General features: G+C 39.6%; 1 protein-coding gene across 2 annotated transcripts in view; it reads right to left on the reverse strand.

The window, feature by feature from the left end:
* The window catches only part of sntg2 (syntrophin, gamma 2), a 106,517-nt gene that overhangs the window by 24,016 nt on the left and 60,283 nt on the right, over positions 1-22,218 (reverse strand). For both annotated transcript variants that reach the window (XM_030443549.1, XM_030443548.1), the window contains 4 exons: positions 13,929-13,967; positions 12,560-12,676; positions 4,319-4,390; positions 3,792-4,001 (listed from right to left, as the gene is read on the reverse strand). In XM_030443549.1, the coding sequence (XP_030299409.1) occupies positions 3,792-4,001; positions 4,319-4,390; positions 12,560-12,676; positions 13,929-13,967 (438 nt within the window). The remainder of the gene's footprint in view (positions 1-3,791; positions 4,002-4,318; positions 4,391-12,559; positions 12,677-13,928; positions 13,968-22,218) is intronic.

The raw sequence follows: 22,218 nt of genomic DNA on the forward strand, positions 1-22,218 counted from the left end.
TAAGAAAAATGCACATTTGCTTAGATGTTTGTCTAGATCAGGGGCAACTGGCGGCCTGCGGGCCTCACTCAATGCCAGTCAATTTCCAAATATCAATAATTCACAGTGTCGTCGGAACATTATGCAAACAATTTGTATCTTGATGAGAGAGATAGGGCTACTTCTCTGCCCCGGATCACACCCCATGCAAACATGTTCTATCCTTTTTAATTAATAGAGAGGCGTTAGTGGAGCCTGTTTCATATGTCCACGCTTGCTCTCCATGGCTTCTCCACACCGGAGCGCATCCTCGGACTGCCCTTCCACCTGGACGCCGCATACCTCGACCCCGTGCACTGCCAGAGTTTACCTTACACACGGTTATCGTATTTCTCCTTTCACGGACTCCTCGGCGTTTGTGATTACTCCTTCGAGCCTGCGTTCATCCGCAAAAGGAGCGGCTCGAGTGCGCTGCGTAAATGAAGGCCACGCGCGGCTCAGAAAGCATCTGCCGCAGGAGCTGGAAGACAAACGACTCAGCAAGGTGGAGACACTGCGGGTAGCTATTTACTATATCAATGTGGAGCCTGCTGGACTTGTATCGGGATGGAGGTGTCACTCGGAGACGCGCGTAACTGCGCCGCTGCAGCAGAGGACAGAGTGCAGCAATGATGGCGAATACTCGCTCAAGTTGGCACAGCCATATAAATGTGCCACAAAGTCAACCCAGTGGGAGACTTAGAGATCAGACCTTAAATTCAGATTAGCTGTTGTTAACGTAGTGCTAACTTAAGCCAGTGTGCAGGCGAAGTTGAGCGCACAGAAGGGGAGACTGAGAGCAAGAGTGAGTGATCTGCAGCGCAGCCAGCAAGAGTCTGTGAGAGCGCAGAGGTTATTATTGCACCTTAAAACGCATACAAGCAAACATGCAAATACATTTATTGAGCACAGAATATATTTCTGTTTCCGCAAATTAAATTATGTTTTAAGATTACACTGCAAACCTTATATAAATGTTGCTCAGTTTCATCCTTTTGGTACCTGGCATTAGGCCATGTTGCTATCCATGGGGCTGAATGGAGTGTGTTTGTGTGTCTGTGCAGGTGCATGTGATTGGTTCACAGGGCCCGCTGAGGCCAGAGAAGAGGCTTCTACTTTGATCTGTTGCTGTTCTTCGCTTATGCTGTTATTCGTTATTATCAATGTTTGTGCAGACAGGTGATGGTTGGTGATGTTTTTCATAATATCGTTTGAAGTCATATTTGCACACATTTTGGTTTTATTCTCACCATAAGTTACTGTATGTGGTTGTTAAAAAAAAGCGTGTTGTTTAATGCTCAAGTGGGCTCAGTGATATGTTAATAACAATATTATGGTGTTTTCTGGCTCAAAGAGGGAAATTCACTGTTGTATGTCTCGAAAGAAACTACTGCATTTTGTGATGTAGATTACCTAGATATTACGCTTTTTTAAAATGAGACTCTATACATTGAGGGGATGGAGGGCCTACAAAACCTCTCAGCCCCGGGGCCTAACATTAGGTTAAGGCGGCCCTGGGTAAGGGATAATGCCCGACGAGGTGTCCATAAACAGAAGTTAATGGACGACGCGGAGGCCTAAGAACCGTCCGACGCGCAGCGGAGGACAGTTGCCTCCCCGATTTTTTATTCTAGTCCGCTCAGCGACGAGCCAGCAAGCTAACGCTATGCTAGCAAGATTCAAAGTCAATAACATTGAGCATGGATGACAAACAGTAAATATAATTTGACAGTATGCTAGCTAACAAGACTAGCTAGCTAACCAGTCATGTCATTGTCCCCAAATCAATAGCACGATTTTCACGAACAAATGACCGGCCGTGTGTAACGTTACTGTGGCCGCAGCCTGAAGCAGAGAGCTGAACAGCGAATGTGAGATTATTCCTCCCTCTCGATTATTCGCGTATCAGTAAATTTAGAGGGGAAGTGAACACCCTGTGGTGTTCAGAGGATAAGACACTGAAGGACTGACGGACTGCACTCAGTGCTGGAAATATAAAATTCAGATTTGATATGCCACGTAGCGCATTAATTTTACAGCGGTAAACAGTCAATTTGACTGGAACTACTTAGTAGGTGTCCGTATATCACTTTTTAGTCTTTCAGTGTCTTATCCTCTGAACACCACAGGGTGGCGACTGTAACACACAAGCTGCAGAAAGTTCACTTCCCCTCTAAATTTGCTGATATGCAAATAATCTCACATCCCGTTCGCTGTTCAGCTCTCTGCTTCAGGCTGCGGCCACAGTAACGTTACACACGGCCGGTCATTTGTTCGTGGAAATCTTGCTATTGATTTGGGGACAATGACATGACTGGTTAGCTAGCTATTCATGTTAGCTAGCATACTGTCAAATTATATTTACTGTTTGTCAACCGTATGCAATGTTATTGACTTTGAATCTTGCTAGCATAGCGTTAGCTTTCTGGCTCATCGCTGAGCGGACTAGAATATCTCCCGTTGCCAAGTCGTATCTATGGTCCGTCCTATTTACTGGAGGAGTGAACAACGTTTCCGTTGCGTAAGAATCTTACGGGAGAGTAATGATTGTTCCAGGTATTAGTCAAACCCTCAGGCGTTACCAGGGAAACTAAGTTATGGCTTGTGAAAAACTTTATATTTTGATTGTAAAACGCATGAAAATGTAAATTAATGGTCCGAATTTCTTTTCTTTGGCAAGTGACCATGGTATAAGCGGGATAATGCCCTTCGAGGTGTCCATTAACAGAAATGAATCGGACTTCACGGAAGCAAAACCGTCCGACGCGCACGCCTCCGTGTCGTCCGATTCATTTCTGTTAATGAACACCTCGTCGGCCATAATCCCTTACTTAAACACTCCAGGACAGTCTATACACATCTGGCCCCTGATTAAAACACAGCTGATCACAAAGAGAAGCAAACAGTGTTTCTTAGTGTTTTCAGTCAAAATCCATAAATGGGATAGATAAATTGCCAAATTCTTTATTTCACAAGTTATTTATTTCCAAATTTTCCTCAGATTATTTAAAGGTCCTCTTGACTGTGACCTGCAAGTGTCCAGGCTTGAGAGGGGAGAGGGATGGGGAAGCCCTGGTACAGTGGCACCCATGTGTCAGTTTCAGATATAAGACAGAGGTGCATCCTGATGTAATGAGTAAACTAGAAGGTTCTTGCCATGGATTAAATTTCTGGTTTATTTTTGACAGATAACTGCAACACTACATGGTTTTATCAGAAGTATAATCATAAGAAAATACACAATATGCACTTTCCATGCCTTTCCCTATCTGGCAGGAGGGCAGAGTATTGACCACAAGAAAAGCAAACAAACACTAAACTCAGCTAATGTGTGAATGAAATTCACTATGAATAAGGCTTCAGATTATTTATATATATATATAGACATTATTGAAAAGAGACTTCAGATAAATCTAAATTCAGTTTGGTCGATGTTTATAATCCTGATTATTATATCACTTCCTCTTCTCCAAGAGCTTTTTCTTATCTTTTGTTGTCTTGTTTTATATTTGGCAGATTTGTCATTTGGCTGCAGCATCATTATAGGCTGCTACTGCAACTAATCTGCCCTCTGATTTAGAGCACACAAAGTAGTGTTGTTGTCTTTTTTCCCACAAACTTCAAATGCCTCCTGTCGCCCTTTGCGGTTGGGAAAGGAGCTGTGAGAGGCTCTCCTCTCAGAACTCCTTTAATCAGAGTAGCATTCAGCACATCTTCAAAAGGCAACATCTACAACAGGAAGACTCCTATGTTTAGCAACAGAAAATACTCACTTGTAGTCGCTGCACTTCCAAGAAGACAGCTCTTTGGAAAGACTTCTCCCAGATAGCTAGGTCAGTGGCCAGCTCTACCTTGAAGGTGTGGCTCTGACCATGGCCCACCAGAATACTGAAGCACAGAGACTCATTGTCTTGCTGCTCAGGTGAGTACTCAAGTCCCAAGTAGAGCCTCGCCTGGAGCCAGCAATCCTCTGCCATCCACAGCTGTAACCCAAAATTTGAATTATTGCATGTTGGGGGAATAGGATTTGTTCTCTCTTCACTTTCAACCTGATTAATTCAGACTGTGGAATGAAGAGTACATGTAACATGTGATATAACTCAAGTTAAATGAAGAATTTTCTGTGTTTACATTTATTGGTTTGGGACTCGGGGGTTAATATCCCCTCAGGTCGAGGGAGCCAAGATTGTCTGCTTAGTGAAACACTATTCTACGCGCCTAGGAAGAGAAAAACTGCCGTGTACACTGAGTTGAAAAGTGCAGTGATCAGTTTTTGAATGGCATGCTACTCTTAACATACCTTGTGGACCTTGAAAAGAACCTCATAGAGGTTATATGTAGTTTCAGCCTGTCCCCAGTCAGCAGCACTGATCTGAGAAATAAACATCAAGAAGTGTGAAATGAAGAGGCAGCAGATCAAATCGTTTCTGCACTTGTTAGCAGCACATCCTCATCCAAATACTGAATGCAAATGAAAGTGCGGCAGGTAGCTTATTTGTATCTAAGTGGCTTGATGACTGCCAGTGTCAGTGATCAAAATGGATCCTGTTGAACTCTGCGAAAGTAGAACATTTACATCAAGAAAACAACACACATTATTCACAAACTCTAGTATATTCCAATGTGTGAAAAATATAGAAATGTATAGACTAATGGTAATATTGTATAACTCAACAACCAGAGCATGTACAGGTGTACTAATACCTCAATGTAAAAGTACTCTGTTGCAAGTCCTGCAATAAAAATGTTAATTCATTAAAATGACGTAATTATAATCTAAAATATACTATACTATATAAGTATTGGAAGTAAAAGTACACAATGCAGAAAAAAATAACCACCGTCATTGGTATAAATCATTATCTTTTATAATCATTATTGATGCACTAATGTCTAAGCTGCATTTTACCTTTTTGGTCGGTGTGATAAATCACCTTTACTTTTTTTACTTGTGATGTTTCTGAAAATAGTGACATGGAAAATTCTTAAAATAAATACAAGGAAAAACTGAAAATAAACATTTAAGAAGCTAGAAATGTTCGGTATTCTAATGTGTGTAGAACTGGAGAGAAAAAATATATCCAATTATCTGTGTGGATCTGATTTTATTTTCAGGAGGAAAGTAAGCCTCATTTCCCAAAATGCTTGCTTTTGTAATACTAATTTTGGCCACAAGAGACTGCATACGAACAATGCGGAGACTGGGGAAACTGGTGACACAGAGGTGGTTAATCAAAGCCGAATTGTAGACACAAACATGAGAGGCATTATTTTCCAGTGGTAGAATTCCAAGAAATCAAATAGCAAATGTAAAGTCAGTGACACGAGCCATTCTGTGAGCGGTGTCACTGACACCTCTCATAGAATTGTTACACTCCAAATCCTCATTGTGAGTCCTAATCATGATGCAGACCGAATTCACTGTAAATATACTCCAATAAATAAATAGTGTTCACCTATCAAACTTCCATTTTCAAATTATATCCCAGGCTGAGGGATAGAACTGATTGTCACGCATAATTTGGGGACATGACGCAGTAAGTCTAATTGCTGTAAACATAAAAATACTGCAGTGATAAAGGACAACATGAATGGAAGAATTAATAACAAGTCTTTTCCAGCCTCCATCTCAGACACATACAACTTGTTTTCTCTGCCAGAAATATGCACTCCCCTGAAGGAACATGAATGCTTTTCATCTTATTTAGGACATTAGCAGTCATGCACTTGAGCCCCTTGTGGTCATCATGTGTATCAAATCAGCCTTGTTTTCCTCTTGAAAAGGAATTCTTTTTTCACTGGGTTTCACACACACAGAGAGGCAAAGCTTTTACTCGGCTCGACACATGGAAAAAAAATTAACTCTATCTCGCGGATTAAAAGCATTTTTTGGAACTTCTGTAGCTTTTTTCAAAATGAAGTATAAACATTTCAGGACAATAAGACAATACAATAATAGGTCAAAAATAGAATGGAATAATACAAAATAAAACGACAATATTAATTAAAAAATAGACATGCTGAATTAACACATTGTGCTTATATATTAAAAAGAATTCTTAGGAAGATATATTTTGAAAATGATGTCACTGATTCTGCAGCCTCAGATCTTCAGGCAGGGAGTTTCAGAGCTGAGGTTTTGAGCCAGCAGAGCCCTGCCTGAGGATACGAAACTGAGCTCTGGCTTATAGTGCTGAAGTGCTTTGAGAGGTAATAACTCAAATCTTGAAATCAATTTCAGAGCTCACAGATAACAAAACATTTCTGGAGCTTCACAGCAAAACAGTGTTGAAGCATTCTCCTAAGTAACTGAAGTAGATGGGGACTTGTTTCAAAAGTTAAAAATACAACTGAAAATAGATGTAAAATGGCTACATAGAGCATGTCTTATGCAATCACCCCTTTTAAAGTCAAAATCTGCACTGTAGTTGCTAAACTAAAGGTGCTAGCATGAACCCCTTCTGAAGTGGGTTCATAATGTGTATCAAGGGTGGACATAACGTCTTTTCACATAAAGTTGGGATCTCTGGGCTCCTGGAGACTTGGATTACACTGGACAAGCTGTATAGCCATTTTATATTTGTTTGTTTTTTATGTTTTTTATATTTTAAAACAGAAAACTGTCTTGCTCTACAAAACTTCAGCCAACTTTCCATTAACTTTGGAGTACATAATGACTGAATTTTAAGTTTTTGGTGAACTTATATTTTAACACCAAATACCATCAATCTGGAACCAAAGATCATTGATCTGTCAACAATCCCAACAACAATGTGATAGCAAACAACCGAGCATTTCTTGGACAAAACCATGATAATGAGATCTGTATGAAAAAGGAATCATTGGAAAACTCAGTTTCCAAATCTAACCCATTATTGTGCCATTGTCTCCACATCTGGTAGGGTGAGCAAAACTATTTTCCTTTTTGTTATCTTCATCATGTATGTTTTGAATGGTGAATATAACTGACTCTATAGAATCACATTACTAAAGTCACCCTTATAAAAACTAAAAAAGTTGTTGACCAGGGTCACACACTAACCAAGACCAACAAGAGGCTACTCATTAGACTGTTTTCCAGAGTGTGATTCATTAAAGCACGTGTTAATGCTACCCTGCAACATATTTAAGTCCTCTTTACCTCAGGGATATCAGCTACTACCATATTTCAACAAAAGTCAGAGGAAAAGTCTGGCATTTCACAACCCAGCAGCTGTGTAAGGTATGATATCAACGACTCCAGGATACCTCTACTATGTTTATCGCAATCTGTCTAAATTAACAGCTGGTGATTTCTCTCACTAACATCTCAAAAAACATAATTTTTTTGTCCTGTCTGATTGGCCTGTACCAAGCAAAACAACACTTTGAAACTGCTCTACACTCAGATACAATTTACTGCAGCTCTCCATTGGCTCCAAGGCTTTATTGTTCTTTTGTTCAAGCTAGAGGCACAAAACATATTTTTGCCTCAACTTCAAAGAGACTTCTGCACTTCATTGCTTGTGGCATGTTTTGTTTAAAGGAGACAATAATGATGCTTCCTGAAGCATTTAGATAACTTTTGTACCACATATGAGCCACAAAGTCTGTACCCTTCTGTTAACAAGTATCTTTGAAAAGATGTTGATGATAATATGAAGATTTCAGTGTGTTCCATTTGGACATACATGTGATAAACCACATTGAGGAAGTCATCTGTGAGCTGGAGACTGGAGCAAACTGGAGAATACAGACTTCAGTGTATTGGTCCACAGCAGGTACACAGTCCATGATCCCTCCATTACCCACAGATACAAGGGTTGCATAAAGCATCCACATTATCCCACTGGGGCGAAACACTTCATGTCTTCTCAAGAGGCTGGTGTCAGTGGCATGTCAGAGGGCAGAATTCTCCAGAGGAAAGGACTGCTGGCTGAGAAACAGCTGGCCGACCCTCTTAGCTCTGTGTCACGGAACTCTGGAGGGAAGACTGCGATCAATTTAAAGGAATGGTTTGACAATTTGAATAACATGTTTACTTGTTTAGTTTCTTGTTGAGAGTGAAATAAAAAGATAAACACCAATCTCATGCTTGTATAGTAAATACAATGCAGCAGTCAGTTAGCCTAGCTTAGCTTAAAGACTGGAAACAGTCATGGCAATGATGGCCAGCAGCTCCTTCAATTTATTCTCCATTGCTGATTTGAAACAAAAATGTAGCATAAAGTGTGTTTTGAATTAAGAGTAGCAGACTTTTAGCCGATCACTGCCCACTGCACCTTTTAACCATTAAGTCAGAGCAGCTGCACTGCACAGGAGGGCGAGCACAGAGATCCAGGATGGGAATCATGCTAGCCCAGTTTGGAATTGAGGCTTCTCCTAGCTAATATCTCGTAGGAGGATAATTGCATGAACTAAATGGGACTCAGGCTGGAACAAAAGATTTTAAAAAAAGGAACATTTATTGAAATTAAAAAAGGTGAGGTAGAACAAGAACAAGTAAACAATATTTAAAGGAGTCATCACCTGGTTTTTCACATATCCAGTCCCTCTTGGATCGCTTTGGATCAATTCTTAAAACTTATTAGAAAAAAAAATAAAATCAAAAAAATCAAACATAGAGCTTGTTCTGACCCTTTTTCATACCGCGACTTTCTCACGCGAGATTATGCGCGAGGTTTTGACCGGTCCGGATGTGTATTGTATTAATATGTAATGAGGCGCGCGTTGATTGGCCGCAGGAAGGACAGAGCCGGAATGGGGGGCGAGCCTGCATGTACACAGACTCCACAACATAAACAGCCAGCTGTCATGGCGCACACACCAAATGACGAACCTTACCGAATTCAGGCATTTATGTACGAGCCGGAGTCGGAAACGGAACGGGAGAGTGAAGAGACAGAGACGGTGGAAGAGACACGTTTACAGCAGGATGTCTCTGAATGGTAAATTATTTATTTTTCCTTCTTACTTTTCACACTCGTGTTTTACATGTAAGACCTGAGTTTTAATGCTGGCGGTGACGATGTATGGCGTGAAAATGAAAGAGAAATAAGCAGATTCGGCGTGCTCACTCTGGCTGTGGACGGCTGTGAGCCGATGCTTAATATGCAAGTAGCCTCCTGTGGTCACCACAGGAGCAGAGTCAAAATCTCGTGCTTTAGGAACGCACACTACTGTGCGCTATTCCTGTTCGGAAAAAGAGCCAAAGCGAAAAAAATAAGTCACTTTCAAACTCCAGCTTTTCAGGCAAGTTTCAACAGAGGTCCAACACCAATATGCATGATTTAACGAGAGAAATTGCGATTTCCGGGTGATGACTCCTTTAACAAATATTAAAAACAGGTGAGGTAGAACAGTGCTCTGTGAAATGCTGCCACACTGGATTGGTTTTCTGCTCTGCCATTTCTTGCAGCATCTCCAGCAACACGGAGCTGCCTGTGGACACCTGTCTGTAAATAATGCCGGATCGGCGAACGCTGCAGCCCGCATCGGCCGATGCCGATACACGTAAAAAATGCAAAAATCGGTCTATCACTCAGATATCCAACTTTAATGTGAAGATCAAAAACCTATTATTATCACTGTCTTCTTGCTGTTTACAATCCTGGGACACACATTGAAAAAATGCACTATAGAAATATTTCCTAGGTTGTTGATGTATACTGTGTATGTATATAAATAACTATTACCATACACAGAAATTAGAGTTGTACCAATTTTCTAATCCACCTCAGCAAAAGGGTGACTAAAAACATTTCACAACATCCACCGTCACCGCCCTGCTCTCACCACAAGATGAAAGGTCCCTAATGAGAACAAAATGTCCTTGAATTTTAAAGTTTGTACAACCTAATAAAGAGTGATGGGGAATCTTTTTGTAGCCTCTGAAGTTTGGAAGAGAAAAAAAGGCACAAAGTATGACGCTCGGAACCTTTAAAACATAGAAGGTGAGCCACAATGGCTTGTCAAATAGTTTTAAAGGGTGATGGAAACTCTTAAACAGAAAGCAGGACATGCCAAAAGAGACAACTCATAATGTCTCAGAGCCCACCTCAGAGCTGCCAAACCACCAACCAAACAACCACTAGCCAAATGAAGGAAGAAGATGAAAAAGGCACATTTTACATACATACACCATACAATGGATTTTATATTTATCAGAGAACAGAGCTTATATCATAATACAAACAAACAGCTTAACTTCCCACAAATGTACTAATACAATAAATAATGGTCGTTGTGGTTGTTTGTTTGTTTGCCTATACACCTACTAATACCACTGACCGTGGGTGCAAAATCCAGCTGCTGACTCTCCGCTCTGCTTTCACACAACGGATCCCCCCCCCCCAACTTTTTTTTTAATTGTTTTGTGGCATATAAATACCTAATTTAAACAGATTTATTTCTTTGCATTAGCAAAATGCTTCTTGGTAATGAGGATTCTCTCTCTCTCACTCTCTCACTCACTCACTCACTCAGTCACTCACACCGCCGTCCGCGGCGCTGAACCAAAGAAGCCCTTACCCACGCATCACTACCTGCCAAGTCTATTTATTTTTCCCCTCCACCCAAAAATTTGACTCACCCTGGATTTCGACATTTCCACGATTGGCATGTTCAGCAGAGTGTCTCCACAGTTTAGAGAATTAACTGGAAGACACCTTCTCTCAATCTATATCAGACCTCTGCTGTCTGAACATCTTGATTTAGCTCAAAATCATGACACAGATAGTAGTGTTATGAAAGTATACAAAGCAGCTGGTCGGAACAGCTGTTTAGCACAACATATCAAAGAACTTTGTGGTGCTAAAAACAGTCACCCCTTAGGTCTCAGTGAGTTTGACAGGGGATACACTCAATGTCTACTTTTGCTTTTCACATTCCTCATCTGTATTTTTTTGCACTTGACTTTGCAATAAAGATATTAAGAAATCTGGATTAATTGCTCATTTGTAAACACAACGCTTATTCTAAATAGGCAAGAAGTTTAATTTACTGATTCAATTCAAATTTGTTTTATTGGCATGAATGCCACAACAACAATATTGCCAAAACACTGTACAGTTATACTTGCTGTGTGTCTCTGTGTGTGTAATGATGATGATGATGATGATAATAACTTTGAACATTATCACAATTAAGTTATCAATTTGTGATGAAAATAAATAACAAAATGCAATCATTAAAGACTCCTTCTAGACATGTTTCAAGGTGTAGCCTATACAAAATACTTTTCTTTTAATAATAATGTAACTGGCATAGTTCTTCACACACACATCTTGTTCAAATCCCTCATAAAAAATTCCAGAATCAAGAAATATGCAAATATATGGCATCCCAAAAGCTTGAAACTCAAACATTCAAGTGTATGAACAATATGAAAAACTGGATTTTGCACCCACGGTCAGTAGTATTAGTAGGTGTATAGGCAAACAAACAAACAACCACAACGACCTTTATTCACTGTATTATCACATTTGTGGGAAGTCATTAAAATAAAGATTTTCACGTCCCCACAAACGTAATAAATCCCTGCAAACGTAATAGTTATTACATTTGTGGGAAATCGCGCGTTACATTTGTAGTGGGCAGCGGCTATTAGGTTTGTGGAAAACGTATTGCATTTGTGGGTTTAAACATTAAATGCTGCAGATTTTTATTACGTTTGTGGTTTATTATGTATGTGAACATTATTACATTGGCTGACGTTACAGGCCACTTTTGATTCATCTCAGACTACATGTAGATAGAAACTCCAAATGTTCACGGGCAGACAGGACTGCCTCTTTAAGGAGCTCTCTGTTCTGATTGGATAAAGGGCGTAGGGATACCAGAAAATGTATTTTCTCTTACTGCATGAGCAGGATGAAGAGACACATGGGTTACCGACCAAACATTCAATAGCAGTGATTACGGTTGGAATATAGGGATATTTGACACTTATTTTAACAAAAAACACCAAAAAACGCTCAAAGCTTTAATGTCCCTGAGGATCTCTGTCTGTTGTTAGCAACTGCCTTTTTTAAGACACATCCTTTTAAAAGTCATAAGTGGTGTATTTACTTACCTAGTTTATGTCATAGAACAAAAGATCTCTTATGCTTGCGTGTCACTCCCCCTCTCTCTCATCTTGTTTCCTGTCATCTCTTGAGCTGTTCTATGAATAAAGCCTAAAAAATAATACAAAAACTAAAGCATCTGATATAGTGAAGATGCTGCTAGCTTGTCTGAAAACCAAAGCCATACAGCACAGAGGGGGGCAACTGCAGATCAATGAGCAGCAGCATAAAATCATCACACCCCTACATTCAAAGACAATTTGATAAAGGCCCTGATCAAATCTTAATGCTGAGCTGAATCCACAGGACTAACTGGTCATTTGTACCGTTTGAATAGAACTTACTGTATGTAATGCCAATGACATATGTTTTGGATTTTGGACAAACCGTTTTCAGTGAGCCTAAAATTAAGACTTCTCATTAGGTTTAAAGATTCACTGGAGAAAAGAATGAGAATGAAAAAGTTTCAAACCTAAGACTGATAAAAGGCTAGTTACCGGGGGATTTCTGAAGATATAAAAATATGGTCCTCTCAGTGCCAGGAACTTGAACGCTGTAGTCCCACCAGCAGCACTACCCTCGGTGCATTCACGTGCCCAGCCCATGTGAACAATCTGCGGAGATGTAGAGGACGACATTTATGCAATTTTATAATTTGATAAAAGCAGTAGAAATATATACAGTAGAAATCTTTCCTTACTCAGTCAACAGACAAGAATAGCATAATGTGCACACTCATAATGACTGAGTAAAATCTGCAATCTGTTCATAAATTTATTCGATCAATCAAGTCATCAAATAAGAAAGAACACTGCCTCATTAGCCTGCAGCTAGTGGTGCTTTGCTCCTACTGTGTCAGTCTGCACTGATATTAGAGGAGCGGTACAACAACATTACTTTTAGTTAGAATTTAGTTAAATTCAGGCCATCAAAGGAGGAAAATGCATCAATGAAAATTTTCAAAATTCAGGATTGTCATGCACACACAGCAGTAACATAATTTGTTAGCTAGCTAGCTTATTGCTACCGAGACAACAGCAAACTAGTAGCTATTTTTTAAAGCTTGTTATAAAGAAAAGGACCAAACATCACATAGTTTTTGTAACCCTCAATCTGAAGTGTGCCTCTGAAAGATTTCTGTCTGTAGGACATTGTAGCCCTAACACTTTGTTCTACCACTCTATCCCAGTAAGGTTCAAGACACCCTACTCTTCGGCACGAATGTGCAAAACAGAGGGGCGGGATTGAGCCCAAGTGTTCCAAAAATGTTTCTAGAAAGTTTTTTAGCCTATAGAAAAATCCAGACATGTCAGCACAGTTGCAATTGTATGCAGATGAAACAATTATCTACACCTGTATAACATTTATTGCCAAAGAAGCCAAAAAAGAAGCTAGGCTGAATGGGGAACTCCACCAACTGACATTTCTCATAAATCTGAAGGATAGTTCACTGGTCTAGAAACAATACCTAGAGGAAGATCTGGAGTATATTGACTCTGATGAAGATACACATGGTGTTGAAATGTGAGTACTTTAATAAAAGTTTGCAGCCTGTATCTGTGTGCTCCAGTTTACCTTGGAGGTTGTTTCTTGAGTTTTTTTTTCCTAGACCAGTCTGTTCTGATGAGCTGTCCCCAGCCTTACCAACAGATGTTAGATTGCCACTCTTACATTCAAGATGTATATTCAGGAGATTTCTCTCAGTGGATAAGCAACATACCACCTAACCACATTGATTCTGACCTCTCCCCGTGTTTCCTGTCTGTGTCTCTAATAGCTTCATCAATATGTCAGCAATCATGTAATGTGAATGGTGATATGTTTGATGATATGCTGGTGTATAGGGTTAGGTCAGCGTCAGAGTACCTGGTCATCTGAAGAGCAGTATTTGTTGATGATCTTTATCTAGAGGAGAAATAAAAACAAAACAACAATCAGTGACATATATGATTACAAGAAGCTATTAAGTATTTTATGACATAAAGGTATGCTGAGCCCTTAAAACACCCAGGAATTAAATTACTGAGATGGCCATGGGATACTCCTGCTGTGCAGGTAAATACAAAAAGGATTTTTTTTAAAAAATGTCTTTCAATCATGATTACATTTTTGCTTATTTTGTATCCAGTGAGTTTAGCTCTGCTCACAGCTTTCCCTCTAGCATGGCAACTAACATTATTTTTTATCTAGATATGACATGTTTTGCCATAACCAAATTCCCATTTGGTTATGGCATTCCCAAGTCCTTTCAATTAGGGTTGTTGTTTTTCTTCATATCATTTACACTACTCACAATAAGTCAGGGATATTGTGAGAGACTCAGTGGATTTCATACATATGGTGTTTGTTTCACTTCAGAGAGTTTTGGGATAGGGAGGCAATTGTATTGGGGTGATAGACACACCTCATTTTGTGTTTTCCACGTAATGGTCTCACTGTGTACAGTGTGCCTTACATATTGGGGCCAATACCAAAAAACCAAAAGACAACCCTTTTCAATGTGGCATCAATTTCAACATTCTGTGGGTATAAAAAGCTGGTTTTGTCAGTAAGTCATTCCAAGTTCATCATTCAAACAGCCATGAACACACAACGTCACTTAACGGACGAGCAGCACCACCTGGCCATAGCGCGCCTTCGGGTCGGTGGCAGGCAGTCAGATGTTGCTCGTGAACTTGGTGTGTCTCAAAGTGTCATCAGCAGACTTGAATCAAGACACAGAACTACTGGCAGAGTTCGTGACAGACCCAGGAGTGGAGCCCCATGAGTGACAGACCGCAACGATGACCAGTACCTAAGGACCTATGCACTCAGACATCGTTATGCAACTGCCACACAGCTGCAGGCCCAGTTACGAGATGTGAGGGGTACTTGGGTTTCCAGACAAACCATTCGAAACCAACTCCACCGCTTTGGCTTGATTGCCAGACGACCGTTGCAGGTGACTCCACTGACACCAAGACACCGCCGTGAACATTTGCAGTGGGCACAAGACCATGTGACCTGGACAATGCAGCAGTGGTCTACCGTCCTGTTCACTGATGAGTGTCGGGTCACCTTGCACAGAAATGATGGTCGTCAGCGTTGCTGGAGAAGGCGAGGTGAGCGATACGCCGAGGTCAACATGGTCCCCAGGGTTCCCTTTGGTGGAGGAGGTGCAACAGTCTGGGCAGGCATCACCAGTCAGCGCAAAACAGATTTGGTTATTGTAGATGGCTCAGTCACTGCACATTCTTACCTCAGAGACATCATAGAACCCATCATCATCCCCCAATTCCGCCAGCACACCCCCAACTTTCTGTTCATGGATGATAATGCTCCACCACATCGTGCCAGAATTGTCACAGCTCGACTTCAGGAAGTCGGAGTGCCTCATATGGTATGGCCAGCAATGTCCCCTGACCTGAACCCCATAGAGCACGTCTGGGACAAGCTGAAGCAGAGACTGGATGATCGTACCCCACCCCCACGTGACCTGGCAGAACTGCGTGTAGCACTTGTGGAGGAGTGGAACGCATTGCCTCAGAACAACATCATGAGGCTAGTGAGGAGCATGAGACGTCACTGTCAAGCTGTCATTGCGGCAAATGGTGGAAACACCTGCTACTGACATTGTCATTATTGTTATTTTGGGCTATCCTTGTTATTGTCTAAATTTTTGGGGTAATAAATATTAAACTAATGAAAATGGTGTTTCTTCTCATTCATTATTAGTAATATCAAATGGAACTTTTACTTATTTCATTAAAATTCAGACCAAATAGGAAAAGCACTAATGTAAATAACAATATCCCTAACTTATTGTGAGTAGTGTATTCAAGAAATCTCAAAGAACACTTTGTTAGATAATGGCCAACATTATTTTAGTAGAATGTTATCAGTCATTCAACTTGAATAACATTGACTGAATAACATTCAATGAGAGATATCCTACTTACACGAATTTCTCATGAATCATCTGGAACTCACTTTTATTTGTGAGTTCCAGATGATTCATGAGAAATTCGTGTAAGTAGGATACTATGCATGTTGTCTTTTTATGTGAATGTGTTTGTCACACACAAAAATGTAAAATGCTTATATGCTTATTTATCTTATAATAGCCAAATTTGGTTAACTAGCTATTAACAAAAGCTGCGACCACCACTGTTGAGGTTTTTGCAAAGTGCTTTTGGATGAGTGACCATTCAAATCACTTGATAAACTATCTCTTCCAATGTGCATCTTTGATACTATTTTGGTATATTTTACATTATTTTAAAATGATAGGATAAAGGTACAAAAAAGGTGGCATCAAAAACCCACAAAAGATGGGCAAGCAAACGTATTTGAAAGGAAATTTTATTGTTCTGCCAGAATGAAGTTGTAACACAGGGCAAAACATTTTCTAATTGAAGGGACCCAAGCTGTGTTAGCAAATCCAACTCAGCATGATGGTTCCTATAGTCTCACCTTGAACTGAAGGCACTAGTAGGCACAAACAAGCTGCCCAGTCATTCCCGTTTTCCTCTCTAAAAGAACATCAAACGGCATCACATAATTCTCCATCATGCCAGATTACAGTCATTCACATTAACAAAACATGAAGGACCCTGAGAGTGTCACACAGAGTCTACTTACTGACTGTAGGTTATTAAAACAAAAGTTCTGCTCTCTACCAAAGCAGCCACACAATTACATCCTGATTGGCCATTTAGCAATCACACTACACATCCATAATTATGTGATGCAGCCGCAAATCAATCACACTTTTTAAAAAAGGCAGCTGTGCAATTGACAAGTGCAGGCATACAGTACGTCTGCATCCTTAACCACGAATGCATCACATCATCAGTGTGATAATCAAAGTTAAATAGGAGGAAATGAGAGAGAGAAGTGCACATGCCGAATGACTACTTAGCAGTAATTAATTAGGTATGAGAGAGGCTCTTTATTGTCAGAAGAAAGAGTTGCCACTATGATTTAATGAGTGCTTGTCAAGAAGAGTCTATTAAACGAAGCTACACTGCCGTCAGTGTGGCTGCGGAAATCAAAAGGGGAAATACATCTAAAAACTGAGGGAAAACATGTTTATTACATCCTTCAGTGTTATCTTCATTAAGATGTTGTTACTGACTTTACAAGACTACAAGTGGATAACCATAAAATAACCATATAGTGGAGCTGTTAAGCTCAATAATCTTGCTTTTTGTGAAAGAAGCATGAAACTTTCAGGGTTTGTTCTTGATGACCTAAGCTTTAATTTAAGATGTGGAGGCATTCTCAGTTTGAACCCTGAGGTCAGCTGGAGGTCATTGACCTCTGTAATATGTAATTTTCATGCACAGAATTGTAAATGTGTGCATCTTAGGATGTAAATGTGATACAAATGTAAACCAAATATGTATTTCCAAGCTTCTGGGCATGAGGAACTCATTTATGCCATTGATAGCACTCTAAGAGGTCAACATCATTAAGTGCAGTGAAGGTTACCAGGAATGTGAGTGGCTTAAGGCGAGAAACAATAGGTGAATAGGGTAAAAAAATTAAATAATAGATATCACCATGAAACTTTCTCAGTTGATCATGTTAAGCTAAGAAAAAAATGTATTGCAAGTTTTTTGTATTTTAATGTTTAAATATGCAAATGAGGCGTTATCTCGTTAAAATGCGCTAATTTGCATATATTTTAACAAACAAAATCAGATTGTGTGATAAAGCCAGGCTATAAATACATTTTTTCATTTTGTTGTCATATTAGATGGGAAAATAATTACAGAGGGGGTTATGGAAATCTACTTAGGTAGAGTGCTATCAATGGCATAAATGAGTTCCTTATGCCCAGAAGCTTGGAAATACATATTTGGTTTACATTTGTATCACATTTACATCCTAAGATACTCACATTTACAATTCTGTGCATGAAAATGTCATATTATAGAGGTCAATGACCTCCAGCTGACCTCAGGGGTCAAACTGAGAATGCCTCCACATCTTAAATTAAAGCTTAGGTCATCAAGAACAAACCCTGAAAGTTTCATGCTTCTTTCACAAAAAGCAAGATTGTCCATATTTTAAGAGCTTAACAGCTCCACTAATATGAATTTAATCAGATGACAGGACTGGGTATTGATATCATATTGTTATCATGATATGAGACTATATATTTCCTGGTTTTAAAGGCTGCATTACAGTGATGTTATTTTCTGAACTTGTGCAGACTTTCAGCTTTAATTTGAAGGCATTTACATCCAAATCTGAGGAAGGATTTAGGAATTGCAAAAATGTTCATACATAGTCACCTCATTTCAAGGGACCTAAAGTAATTGGACAATGAATATATTCATAAATAAAATATTCATTTTAAAACTTTGTTGAGAATACTTTGCAGGCGATGACTGCCTGTAGTCCGGTACCCGTGGACATCACAAACGCTGGGTTTCCTCCTTTGTGGTGCTTTGCCAGGCCTTGACTGCAGCTGTCTTTAGTTGTAGTTTGTTTGCAGGTCTTTCTGCCTTAAGTTTTGTCTTAAACGAGTGGAATGCATACTCGAGCTTTCTTTTTACTTGATAAAAAATGGTTGCTGTAAAAGTAACAATATGTACATACTACTGTCATATGCATAAAACAATGTTGGCCGACGAGCCAAAAAAGCTAAGCTAAGAAAACTGTGTATAAAAATGGCACAACTGAGAGAAATAGCAGACTGCAGGAAAAGAAAAACACTGCCACAAATTTAACCGAGTGTCTTCGGTTTCACTAATTGAGCTGGTTTAATAAGAAAATAATAAACAGGACATGGAGACGTAATATTAGTGCACTAAGCACAAACATGCATCTTTTAAATTCCTCTTCCTAAAATATCACAAACAACAATAACTCTTGCACAATGGTGACTCTGAGGGGGCATGCCACTTGATCGTGCTCTCTGGTGGGGAGCCTTTTAAATCACAATGTTATGATGGTCAGGAATTAGTAGTCCATGGTTGTCAGCCATTGGCCCACCCCTGGTACATACTTATTCATTATCTTACATTAGGCTAACTTAATCTGGTCATTATGATGCAAACTACCTACTCTCTCTGGCCGATCAACCACTGCTGGATGAATGCGTCACTAACTGTGCACCGATATTATATAATATATAATATTTTCTGCGAAAGTTGCCACCAACACCCAGTGTACCTCTTTGGTATTACAGCAAATGCAAGGGCTTTCAACAGTGCGCCATAGCTTCAATCATCATTGTGTTACCTCATTCGGCGATAGATAGTGATTTAACAGATCTTTATTTACAAGAAAATCATTGAGATTATTGCTTTAAAAGTTTCACTATGAAGTTTTGGGGAAGACATTTTAATCAGAAGAGAAAGATTTTTGTTGGGTCCTGCTATCTTTCTAGCTTTAAAAAGTGTTCTGGAAACCTTATTTGGGGAACAGCTTTACAGCTTCCAGTGTTGCTAGAACAACACACCAATTTGAGTACTGTGGTGGCACATATGGCAGCAACATGCCACACTGATAGAGGCCTGTCTACCCAACTACAGCTTTTCTTTTTCAAGTAGAAAGGGTGGGAAAAGTGGAGGTACAGTTACAATATACAGAGAAACATGATTTGGACTAAATATAACTTTTCAGCCCCTTCTCCTTGATTTATCTGGTTCCTGTTTTTTAATTTTAATTGTTGATCATAACATACATGTTGACAGATACCAGAGCCAAAGACTATTTACAATTGTTGGAATGTATGTCTTTGAACAGCACGTTAATGTAGCAGCTCACAAAAATTGGATATCATATGGTCTCAACTCATCTCCTATTATTGATCCTGCTTTGTCTGACCACCACTATGTGTTTTTTAGCAGTTTTCATCATTCTCTTCCAAGTACCACAGAACATACAGTTAAAAAATGCTACATTACCCCTGACAACTCTCACATCACAAATAGCTACCTACAATAATAATTTCTTACCATCCTCCGGTGAAGACTTAGTGAAACAGTACTTGATGCAGTAGCTCTGACTTAAACCAGGAAAATAACTACAATAAAGGTTGTCCCATTGAAAAATCTGAGAACTCAAAGGAGTACAGAATTGCTGAGCGCAGATTGCGAAAAAACGACAAACTAGAAATCCACCATAACATACTCCCTGAAAAACAACAAGGCAATTTAAAAAATCACGTTGATCATATTTCTCAAGCAGAGCTGTTTTTTGTCATATGCGGATCACGCGGGTGCATAGGGCCCCCACACCACTAGGGGGCCCCCTCAAGTTGCAAGTCCGGCCTCAATATCTGAGGAGTGACCCAACAGAAAAGGCGTGAAAGGTACCTGGCACTTTTTTTGTAGCACCTCCACTGAGGTTCCAAGCGAGCCAAGGCGATAGGTAAGCCTGCTGATTTGTCAGATCTGGTCTCTATCGATTGATCAGATCCGGTCTCTACCGTGCCGCATTGCTATGACGACCAGTACTACTAAACGAGGACAGGCGAAACAAGTTTGCGCTGAGCCGCCAGTACCGGCCATTCACGGCATGGCATCAAAACAAACCAATTCATCTGGCTCAGAAAAAAGAAACAAAAAGAAACTAGATGAAGAAAAACACTCACAGGATAAAGGTAAGGTTTGTTTTCATGATGTGGGTAAAGGGGGAGCTTTAATGCCGAATTTTTAGCTAGCTTAAGTGTTTGCTTTAGGAAAGGGCTTAAATAAAATGTATATGTCACATGTGAATGTCGTAAGACTGACTAACTGACCGAAGTGACACCCGTTATGGGGAATTATGGCAGATCCAGCGCGTTGGCATTACATTTGGGAGGGAGGGTGTGTTGTTAGCCAGATGTCTGTCATGTCTGCTGAATCCTCGTCTAGTGGGAGCTGCTGTTTTGCCATAGAGCTCCTATGCTGTTCAATATTTGCAATATATAAGTAGTCCACTTTGTAATACCCTGAGAAATACACAAACAATATTCCTTCAGTATCACATAGTGTTCATCAGTAATTTATCTTGTTTTATAACTCCAACAAGTACAATGTGTCGAAAACTGCTTAAAAGTGACACTGTGCTGTATATTGCAAAGTTTAATATAAAAACAAATTATGAATTTCTGCATTAGTGGAACATAACTCAATTATATAGTATGAATATTTGCTTCTATTTTGCTCGGTAACCTGAGGAATTTTGTCTTTGCAGGAGCAATTCTGCAATATTTTGGAGCTGCATACCAGGAAAGCTGCAGGGCCGCCTTCAACATCACTGGACCAGGATGTTTAAGTTTAAAAATGTTTTACAACTTAAAACAAATATTTTTGAGGAACACTGCATCAGTTTCATTTCTTGACCTATAGAGGATCCCCATTGTTTACCTTGTATTATCATTTTCTATCAGTTCAACTTGCTAGGGTGGGTCAATTTAAGATATTTGATTTTAATTTGAGAGCGATTTTCACGACTCGAGCCCGTTTTCCTCTTAAAATGTAATAGATTGTTGCATCTTTGTGGATCACCAAAAAGGGTTAGGAATCTATCCATCGTAGTTTGACAGAATAGGGGCCCCATAACAGCATCTTGCATAGGGCCCCCAAAATGACAGAAACAGCCCTGTTCTCAAGCATGAATAACACCAACATTCACAATCCCAGACTGCCTTTTAGTACAATATATTCCTTTTTAAATCCCACATCTAACTTCAGTATCCAAATGTGAAGAGTTTGCTGAAAATAATCAAGATTAGATCTGGTATCTGCCAGCAAAACATGCACTTTTACCTATATCCCATTTACAATATGATGTAAAGCTGGAATGTTTTATCTTGGTTGATGAGGAAACACTAACCCTAATCCTTACCCTGACTGATTGATCCAGTTCCAACCTCCATTTTAAAAACTATTTTTAATTGTGTATCTGAAGACAAACTTACCACAGTAAATTACTCCCTACAGCTTGGTGTCTTCCCCACTGATTTTAAAACTGCGCTGGTAAGCCAATTTTAAAGAAATGGAACCTGGATATTTTAACGCAGAGCAACTACAGACGGATTTCAAATCTCCCATTTTTACGCACAATTTTAGAGACACTAGTTTTTAATCAGTTAAGTATCTTTTAAAACTAAAAACACTAAATTATAAATGTGTCAGTCAGGTTTTAAAACACCACAGCACAGAGACAGTCCTGC

Source organism: Sparus aurata, chromosome 16 (assembly GCF_900880675.1).
Source record: "Sparus aurata chromosome 16, fSpaAur1.1, whole genome shotgun sequence".
In the NCBI taxonomy this organism is placed as follows: domain Eukaryota; kingdom Metazoa; phylum Chordata; class Actinopteri; order Spariformes; family Sparidae; genus Sparus; species Sparus aurata.